This window comes from Lolium rigidum, chromosome 5 (assembly GCF_022539505.1).
Source record: "Lolium rigidum isolate FL_2022 chromosome 5, APGP_CSIRO_Lrig_0.1, whole genome shotgun sequence".
Taxonomy (NCBI): Eukaryota; Viridiplantae; Streptophyta; class Magnoliopsida; order Poales; family Poaceae; genus Lolium; species Lolium rigidum.
This window is the reverse complement of record NC_061512.1, coordinates 185,022,619-185,033,218: the sequence shown is the minus strand read 5'-3', so window position 1 is coordinate 185,033,218 and position 10,600 is coordinate 185,022,619. Positions and strand designations below refer to the sequence as shown.

Sequence of the window (10,600 nt, the reverse complement as noted above, 5' to 3'; positions counted from 1 at the left end):
CGGGACGCCGTCGCCGTTGCGGACGCGGTTTGCTCGTTTTCCTTTCTTCTGGTGCAAGAAGAAGAAGAAGGTGATGGTGATGCCGCGTCCGTTTTTGTTTTGGCCTTCCGGAATAGTCCGGTCTGCTCTGTAAACGGTTTCGGTTGCGACTCGTTTTGCTTTGGGAATCGAACGGAGCGCCCGCGTCGGCCGTGACGTGGCCTTTGTTTTGGTCAAACAACCAAACATGGGCTTGCACCTTGCAGCCTTGGGCCGATGCCGACGAGGGGTCAGACTGGACCGGAGTCAAACTTGGATGTACAGAGAACACTATTTAACGCTCGGTGCGTCCATCAGGCGGCCCAGTAGAGCCATTGCACGTCCTGGTTTTTTTTTTTTGGTTTGGTTTGGATTTCCAAGGTGTGTTCCTATGTTTTTCGGTTTTCTCTTTTCTATTTTTGTTTTCATTTTTTTCATATTCATTTTTTTATAATTATATTTTTTGTTTTTAATCTGAAATTTTTAATTTTTTTAACAAATTCAATTTTAAATATTTTAATTTGAATATTTAAAATCTAAGTATAAAATCTAAATATTTTAAAAATCTAAATATTTAAAATTTCACATTTCATAAGCATCGCCGATTTCGTCTTCACTAAATTATAACTTAGTCACCTATTAATTTGGTTGATAAGTAAACGAAATTGAAGATCATCGAGATGACACGTCGATCGAGAGAGTGATGTGGGTCTCTTATTTTCCTAGATGGTGCATGTAGGAGAGAGATATGTAGTAGATCTAGATCTACCTATTTGCTTAAGTCTATCAAACAAAGTTGGTTAAATTACCTAAAATAGAGAAATGGGAGGGGGGTGAGCTGAGAAGGAAAAAACAATCGAGTTGAGTAGGGAGAGGGTGAGTGAGGTAGCAATAATGGTGGTGGTAGGTGGTTGGCTAGGTTAAGTAAAAAATCATAGGTACTTGCTCGCGTACCACTAGCTCGGTACGCCGGCGGTCTGACCTTACTCCTAGCGTACCATAAAAGGGTGCGCTAGCACACCCTGATACAGAATGCGCTGGGGTACCAGAACAATGATACGACGGCGGTGTGAGAGGGCATGGGTTATAACCAAGGAAAAAAATAGCACGCTATAACAAAATAACGTGGGTCTAAAAATACGCTATTAGCATGGTATAGCGTGCTATTAACGCGAATAGGGCGGTATAGCGCCGAAATAGCGTAGTGTCGGCTCTCCAGATATGCTATAGCGTGCTATTACCGTTGGAATAGCGCGCTATTTTTTTCCATGGTTATAACATAGCTAGGTCATAGCCATGCCGTATCCCACTGCCAGCGGTAGCGTTGTACCACTAGCACAGCAAATCCGTGGTACGTTACAGTAAATAACGCCGCCGTGCCACTAGTTTGGTGCACCAACGATACCAATAATAGTATAAGCCTTTAATATCGCGCTACAGTGGGAGGCGTGGCTTATCCTTAGTTTGCGCAACTACTCAAAGTACCATATTGTGAGCCATAAAATGGATGAAATTTCCTTGTGTAATAGTTGCCCGAAGAGAGTGAATAGACGAAACTGACTCGGCGCCACTACAAATTCTCCAATGTCCCCAAAGCTCCATTTGTCCACAACAAAATGAAATGGAACGGTGGAGTTATTTTTTTCCCCTTTTTTTCAGTTTGATTTGAAACGAGAGTGGCCCCCTTTTCTCTGTGACGCTGCCGGAGCGCTTCACCAACCAATCGTTGTGGACGGGCGTCCTCTTCAGCTCTTCGCTCCTGTACGGTATCCCGTATCCAGTCAGAGCGTCTGACGGTTCCTTGCACGCGTTCTCCTGTATCAGGTCAGACTGCAGTGAGTACCGTACCGAGCCGGTCTGACGAGACCGGACGGTTGGTGCGAAATGAACGCACGAATCGTCCGATGGGATTTCTCAAGGATGCCACGGCGCCGGTAGATGGGAGCAATGAAGTAGCGGGAGCTCGGGGCCGGCTCACGACGTCGCAACGGCGACGGCCCGTACGCCTCTGGCGTCACGCCTCCGCTGAACCCATTCGTCTCGCATCCGGACAATGTACGCAGAGCGTTCGCAGGCTGACTGCTGATGCCCGACGGCTCAAGCGATTGGAAGTGCAGCTACATTCAGAGAGTTTAACGAGAGCATCATTCAAAGAGTTTAACGAGAGCATCAAGGAGCCCACCAAACTGAACCACACCTCAGTCATCAAGTCAACTCAAGGTGCTCCACTCTCCATTTTTTTTTCCAACCAACACTCGTAGGGATCGGATTTCATTACTACAAGAGATAACGAAATACAGACGAGTTCCAAGTAACAAAACAGGTGATCAAACTGAAAGGATGACGCGGCCTACTGCTAGCATTTTGGACGACGAGAGATAAAAAGCTAGAGGTCTTATTACAGATATAAGAACACATCAGACTTCCATCGTCGCCTACTCCACTCTCCATATGACACGCGTTACACAACGGGGCTCCCACCTGCTCCTTAAACGTTGTCCGTATATTTTCGAACTCAATAAAATAGCCGGCAACCTTACGCCGGCAACTACGTTTAAAGGCTGGGTGGGGAGTGCCAGTCTATGTAGGATTTCATCCATGGGCCCTCCTAGTAGTCGCACACGCCCATTCCTCACACCCTCCACCCCCTCCCGATGCACCTTCCACCCTGCTAGATCGCCATGTCTGCTTAGTCGTGTCCATGTGCTTTCCTCCCACCCGCCCTCCCAAAATGCCCACCGTCACCGTCACCAACGCCAATGTTGTTCCATCCATCTCGTGTCGTGGTTTGGTCGGGTACCACCTACTGTGTCATTGGTTCTGCCATCGTTCAAAAGGAGAAGCCAAACAGTGTCACCAAACCCATGCCTCTAATAATGTCGTGACCACACGACGTCCCTTATCGACTGCCTCGACTCACAGGCACAACGTGGCAGATGGCAGCATTGTTTGTTTGCTCGGCCCACAAGGTGTTCGGCCGTATGCCGCAATGGACAGCGATAACGAGATGATGATGATGATGCAGATGTTGGTGAAAGAGGAGGGACATGCTCCGACCCTCAATTATGAGATCAATGACCGCACAACGCACATACGACAAGCCGATGATATCTATCCATCTTATGCTACAGTTCTGAAGATAATCCCCGACCTGCTACAGAGAAGATAACTTATTTTGCTTAGTGCCATGAGGCTATGTTGGAAAGATACCGAGCGGGCTTTTGGTGTGCTCCAACATCGTTTTGTCATTGCTTACTACCCGGTGGGGATGCTCACCAAACTGAGAATGTATTTGTTACTTACCAACAACTCTCACGGCCTCATGGCCCTATTGCAGGAGCTTACTTGTTAACACATCCAAGGCAGGAAGATTATCCAATCCAAGCACGTCAATACATGCCATTACTTGCACCTCAAACAAAGCATTGCCGCGACCGGGTCCAGCCACCGGAACTATACATACGTCCAGGAAGGAAAGCTAAGTACCAGTATAGTAGTTAGTAACTAGCTTAATCCAAGTTTGGTCAGCATCTTCTTTCCATGAATGAGAATAACACGTCGCCAAATCAGCCGGCCTACTCTGACCTCCTTCACATGGCACCAACCTGCCTCAGCTAGCGTTGACATCGGAGGACTGATGAAGATGCATAGTCCTAAATAATGTTCTGCCTTTTCCACCCCTTTTCGGTGCCGAGTTCTGCGTCCTGCAGATCATGTTTGGTTATGGACTGATTGGACTCTACCTACATCTACCCCCACTCCAGGGATTGGGTTTTAATCAACCTGTCTTTGTTGCAAAATATAGCAACAGTTTCATGAGCAATATAAAAACTTCGGCGATGATGGAGATATCAATAACCAATGGATGTCCAATTAAGATCGAGGATAATCCGGAGCATTGCTTCAGTTAAGAAATGTTCGTCTCCATACTCTCGGAAAAAGAAAAGCAGAGGCAGCATATAGGAAAAAACACAAGCCATGGAGGCGATGCAAAAGGTCAAAGTTCCCACGAGGGGGTCCTACGTGGAAAGGCCGACAGCAGTACCACATCCCACATCCATTACCTTTGGCAGGCGGCAGGCATGGCCTTTACTGCCAGTCTCAAATGTAACCATTTTAAACGGGAGAAACTCATGTTCAGATCCGTCGATGAACAGCATATAGATCAAACTCACTACAGCAACAAACCATCCATCGAGATCGCGAATCGGTTGATCTGCATTGCATTTGACAAATGTACATGGCCGAGTGAGATGACAAATCTCAAAATTTGCTACTGCCTCCGACCTAAATTAATTAGCGCAACATTACACGTTTTCGAATGTAAGCATACTCCCGACTTGCGTCAATTACACTATGGTTTGTGTCGATATTATCCTCATCTTTTGCCAAAGAAGATATGTGAAACAAGGGCTTGGAGCATCCTTTGTGAATAATGGGTATACACTTTAGTCATAGTTTTACTCATATTTTTTCTAATTTATTTAATACATATTGCTCTGAATGTAAATTGGATATAGATATACAAGCCTTTTACCCAAATAGTGGGTGTACAATTGTACACCCATGTACTGATCTCCCTCCGCGCATGGCTTGCAATGGGCATAGAGATTAGCATAGCATCCTAGAATCGCCAATGCTACAGGGATACTGGTGTCAAAGATCCAATCGCGAAATCTCTAAGGGCGAGCACATCGTTGTGATCATAGTTTCGGTGATGTAGATCATACCTGAGATTCAAAAGCTCTATGGGGAGCCCTTCGCCCTCTACTCCTCTACCAATGGTGTTGATGTAGGTGGGGTCACGTTTGTTGTCTCAGGCTATGGCATCTAGGTCACCCTATCTTGGCCAGCAGCTTGACTTCGTTGGCCGTGGTGACAAGGTTAATGAGATGGGTGCTTCGGCACCCAACTCCAAGGCGCTCTTTCGCAACATGCTCATCAGTTTGGAGGCAGCTTGCCCTCCATCCGGTAAGGAAACTTCTACCTTCCTGTCAAAGAAGGCTATGACAAGAAAATCAAGGTGTCACCGCAAGGAAGGTGCCCACATCGGGTTGATGGATGGTTCTCTTCTTTCGGGTCCGAGATCTTTCTGTAGTGGTTATAAATTGTCGAGTTAGCAGTTGTAATAGGTTGGTCTGCCTTGGCGATTAGGGAGTCATATGCTTTGGAAGTAGTCTGTAAAGCTAAGCAACAGTAGACGAGGTGTTTTTGCACCCGAGAGCACATGCTCCTGGTTTTCAAAATGAGTTACAAACGCAGTTTAAAATATTAAGAAAGTTCAAATAAAAATTGACCCATACATATCGACATTCTATGTGTTCATAAAGTCGTTTCGCCGAAAACCGACATTTTTTATGTCGTGTGGAAAAAAGACAAATTTTAGTGCTTAAACAAAGCTTTTCATGATACATTTCTTTATATTTTCTACACAGGACATAAAAAGTGTTAGTTTTGAAATTTGCGTGTGCACATATAATATCGATGTATACACGCCAAACTTTTGTTCAGATATCTGTTGACATTTTAAAATGTTTTTCTGGATACTTATCAAAAATAAAACCAGGGACGCACGGTTGGCCTGCGCCAGCCAGGCCAACGAAGCAAAAGCATTGAGCAGTCCATCAGAAATGGATCGAAAGCAGAAAGACCAGTCTTATTTACAGATAGAAACAAGACACACGAGCCTTTCCTAATCCTAACAATAATACCTGCCATCAGCTCAGCTCAGCTCAGGGACTGGGAGTGTGTGTGGCAAGAGTAGGGAGAGAACAAAGGATGTTCTGGCCTGCAAGCAACACCCAACCAACCACCCCAACAGCTCGTTTGTCGGACACAGCAACTAGCCACACTCCAGGCAGCGCCAGCACGAGCCACGGTCTAGCCGCTAGCTCGACTGAAACATTTCCCAATCAATCGGATTAACTAACTCGTGCCAAGTCGCGAGCTAGCAACTCGCACAGCCACTTCATGCATTACGTAGTTTGATCAATCAGAAACAAAGAGGGCATAGATCCTCTGGAGGATACGAACTCAATCTCGCGTGACAGTCACCAACATCTAACCGTGTGAAACCTAAAAGCAAGCGATTTTACGTACAGATTATGGGGGAACACTGAATGACTGGGCGGAGGAATTGGGTTCAGAACTCGGCGGTGTTGCCGCCCGACGCGGCCCCGACGTCGCGCTGCCGGCGCCGGAACGACATGAGCCCGTCCGACACGATGCTCCCGCCGCAGTCCTCCCCGCCGCCGTCGCCGCACTCGAGGCTGCTGCCGGTCAGGTCCGCCTCCTCGTCCAGGTCGCCCCGCATGGCCCGGAGCGTCTTCCTCGCCATCTCGCGCCGCACGCCGCCGGGGGTGCCCTCCTCTGCCACGCGCCGGAGCGCCCTGTCCGCCCCCGCCGCCCGCGCCAGGCCCCGGAACCGCAGGCTGCCGCGGCTCAGCGCGTAGATCGCCGCCACGCACCACTCCTCCAGCTCCGCGACGCGAGTGCTGGTGTCGTCATTGCCTGAGAGGAGGATCCCGGAGACGGACGCCACGGCGCCCGCGTCCATCAGCGCGGCGCGGCCCTCGGCGCAGCCGCCCACGTTGCAGACGACCATGAGCGCCAGCCTCCGGATGGGCGTGGGCTCCGCCGCGCTGGACGCGACCGCGAGCAGGGCCTTGGGCGCGCCCGGGAAGCGGGCGACCTTGGTCTGGTTGACGGCGGCGAGCGAGAGGTGGTACATCGCCATCCCGGCGTCGCGCCGCGCGCGCGGGTGCTGGGCGGGGGAGGTGAACAGGTCGAGCAGCGGCGGCACCGCGCCGAGCACGCCGATGGCTGCGCGGTTCTCCTCGGCGAGCGCGAGGCCGAAGAGCGCCCCCGCCGCGTGCTCGCGCGCCTCCGAGCCGCCGCCCGCGGAGCAGCGGAGCACCTCGACGAGCGCCGGGACGGCGCCCGCGCGCACGATGCGCACCTTGTTGGCCGGCTCGAGGGAGAGGTTCACCAGCGCGGCGGTGGCGTCGACGCGGGCGGAGGCGTGGCGCGGGATGAGCAGCACGCGCCGGAGCGCCGCGAGCAGGCGCGGCGTGCAGAGCGCGCGGCGCCGCTCCGCGCTCTCCCGCGTGGCCTCGCGGAGCAGGGCCAGCGCGGCCGCCACCTCGCCGTCCTCGTCCGCGTCCATCACCGTCGCCACCACCTCGTCCTCCAGCGGGTCAACCGGCGCCACGTCGGGCTTCGCGGCCGCCTGTGCCGCGTCGTCCTCCGCGGGGGTGATCTCCGAGGAGGAGGACGTGTAGGTGGAGGTGGACGCGGCGGAGGGCGGGGAGGAGTAGGACGAGTTGGAGGAGCTCGCCGTCGCCGCCCTCCGGGTTCGAACAGACTTGGCCTCCGCCGCCGCAGCCGGAGCCGGAGGAGGAGGAGGCATCGCGCGGAGCACTGCCGCCCGAGCAGCTTCTCTGGACGGGGGCCGCGGCGCGACGCGGCCGGATCGGGCGCACCAGGTGCCGATGGCGGCCTTGAGGGCGGAGTTGGGAATCATGGCGTCGGAGCCCGAGCCGGCGCCGGGGGGGAAGAAGGAGAGGTCGGCGCAGGCCTGGAGGCAGGCGCGCTCGTAGGTGTGGCCGGACGGCAGGATGACGGGGTCGGCCATGAGCGCGCCGAGGATCGGGCAGACGAGCTCCGGCGGCGCGGCCTCCTGCTGCTGCTCCCACTTTATCTCGTTTTCCGCCGCCGCCGCGGAGCGCGCGGGCGAGTAGGGGACGGCGGAGGACTTGGAGGATGGGGACGAGGGCGCGCTGCGTTGGAAGGGGAGCCGCCAGCGCCGTGGACGCGCCGCGCCCATGGAGCGTGGCACTATTTACCAGCGGCGGCGCGGGCGGCACGGCAGTGGGGGAGCGAGCGAGGGTGGTCTGGTGTGGCGGGGCATTAGTTTAAGAATTCTTTTGGGGTTTGGGTGCTTTGTGGCTTGGCTGGGAGTGTGGTGGCGTGGTCGTGGTTTTATGCGCCGGCCGGGAGAGAGAAGAGAAGAGAAGAAGCTTAGCCATGAAGCGATGGCGAGCGAGGGAGCTCGGCCCGAGCCGAGCCGATAGCGATGCGCGTGCGCTCTGGTTGCGGCTACGTTTCGATGGAACGGCTTCTGTTGGGTGGATCAGCAGAAAGGTGGCGGCTCCGGCATACGGTTGCGGCCGGACGGCATACGTCCACGCACGTTGCGACTGAGCTCAGAAATTCCTCGTGACAGATGATGAATGTGGCTCGTTCGCTGTTTGACCTATCCACTCGACGCTCATACTGTTCCTTCTATGGGCTATATCGATTTAGTCAACCCTTCACAGCGTGTATAGTCGCGAAGTGGTTTCTATGGTTCGAGACTGACTTTTTCATAATGAAATAAAAGGAGTATGTTGTATGTTTCCTAGATCTGCAGCACCGACGAGAAATCTCCAGCATCCTCTTTTCCCGTCATCACAAACCACCAAACCGGACCAACCTGCCAGGAGTAAGCGAAGACTATGCATACCAACCTCCGCCGAGCTCATCCACCCAAACTCACTATCTCAAAACCGGCCACTCCAACGAGGGAACGACACCACCCGAGCGTCGTCACCGTCCAAACCAAAGCTTTGGGTTTTCACCCGAGATGGATAGGGCAGGGAGGGGATATCACCTCGATGTCGCCTTCAGGAAGGAGAACGGCGCCGTCAGCATCGTCGACATCGCGGCCGCCACCATCGGCCAAGGGTTTCCCCCGGTCAAGAGCCCATATCCGACCACACCCCGCAGCCACCAGAGGAAGTCCGAGGCCGGGGAGGTGCGACGAGCACCGCTGGGAGGAGGAGCCTCCGTCTTCAGATCTGATCATAGAGGCCCATCGGGGCGACCTCCACACCATGCCCGCACCCGCCGCCCCCTTCACCGCCCGCGCAGCCGGAGAGAGACGACCGCAGCATCGGCACCACCCGCCCGCCGCCAGGCCGACGGTGCCCCACCCTGCGCCCAAGGAAGTCTTGGTTGTACTACAGTGAGGTCTAAAAATGTGTTCATGTTCATGCCAGGATTGTGTTGGGGCGATTGATGGTACTCATGTGACTGTTAGAGTGCCAAGGCGCCATGATCATGCACACAGGGGAGAAAACACTACACCAGTCAAAATAAGCTTGCCGCGATTGACTTCCATATGAAGTTCACATATGTGTTAGCTAGATGGTGAACAATAGGATAAAGAACAAGCGGATCAAGCGGTAACATAGACATGTCATATCTGCGCAAATCAGTACGTTGAATATCTGGTTCTTGTGCAGTAAAAGAAAAGGGATGTAGCTTAGAGACATCAAGGACAACCCCGGGTGTGACAAATGGGAACACCTGCTCATCAAAAATGACATCATGAGAATAGCGGTTGTCAACCATGTCGTTGTGTTTTAACCCCTTTTATGTGTGTGTAACTAGTACTTTTGGTGAATTCCTATTTGATTGTAGCTAAGCAATATCGACCAATTGTTATTTGCTAGTAGCTAGCCTAAACATCGTTAATTTTGTGTTGCGTGTTAGTTCCATATTTATTTGCTAGTAGCTAGGGCTAAACATCGTTAATTTTGTGTTGCATGTTAGTTCTATATGCTGAATGCCTGTTAGTTTATAGTAGTGTGTGATAATTTCACCACTTGTGAGAAGTGGAACGTATGAAAACAAACAACCAAGTGCACAAAAAAACCAAAATATTTTATTAGAAATCAAACTAGATGCACAGCTTAAACTTGCACTTAGCCGGTGAATTATGTTTCCCGGAGATTGACGCAGAAAAAGCATGTGAGTATCAAACACCATGCTCGTACCGAGTGGAAGTTTAATAGATCTCGATTACATACATTGGATTGTGGAAAATATCTAGTGATACCACACCTCACATGATACCATGATATCACTTCACAAATTTAAATCGTAAGTGTCAAAAAAATTCAAAAGAAATTTGTGGCTATTGAGAAGATGTGTATTTACATTCTCTAGATTATTCACATCCAAATTTAAATACACCAAGAGAAAAAAAAAGACAAATGCTATGTGAATAGTGGCATTTTGTGTTTTTGTCTTTATGTGACACTATTCATGTTTGATTTATCTTTTTAGTTTCTCTTAGGATATTTTTAATTTGGTGATGAAAATTAGAGGGCATGTAGACACATCTTGTGAAAACCTAAATTTTTGTTTTAATTTTTTTAGCATTTACAATTTAATTTTTTTTGAAGTGGTATCATGGTATAGATATGTTCTCCATGGGTTTGGTAGATCAATGATAAGCTTCTTTCATTTTTTTTCCCTTTTTTGACCATGAGACTGTAGGGGAGAACCCCAACAGTATTTTTTTCTCTCTATATATACGCTTCTTACATAACTGCATATCAATTATGAAAATTTCTTGGACTTTTAGCTAACATCAAGCTACACTTTGCAACAACCAGCATTGACATGTAAAATTTCAGTCAAATTAGACGTTGATGTATTTTATTCTTTCATCTTGAGTTTTTGCTGGTGACTCTAAAAAAGATTTTAAAAATGTGAACACGCGGGATGAGGTTTTGATTTAGTGGATTTTAGTTGT

General features: G+C 50.6%; 1 protein-coding gene across 1 annotated transcript; it reads right to left on the bottom strand.

The window, feature by feature from the left end:
• Nucleotides 1-5,951: 5,951 nt before the first annotated feature.
• Nucleotides 5,952-7,843, bottom strand: LOC124651490 (U-box domain-containing protein 40-like). Its single transcript, XM_047190575.1, has one exon. It carries the CDS (start codon nt 7,841-7,843, stop codon nt 6,161-6,163), a length of 1,683 nt encoding a protein of 560 aa, XP_047046531.1. The 3' UTR covers nt 5,952-6,160.
• Between the last annotated feature and the right edge of the window lie 2,757 nt (nt 7,844-10,600).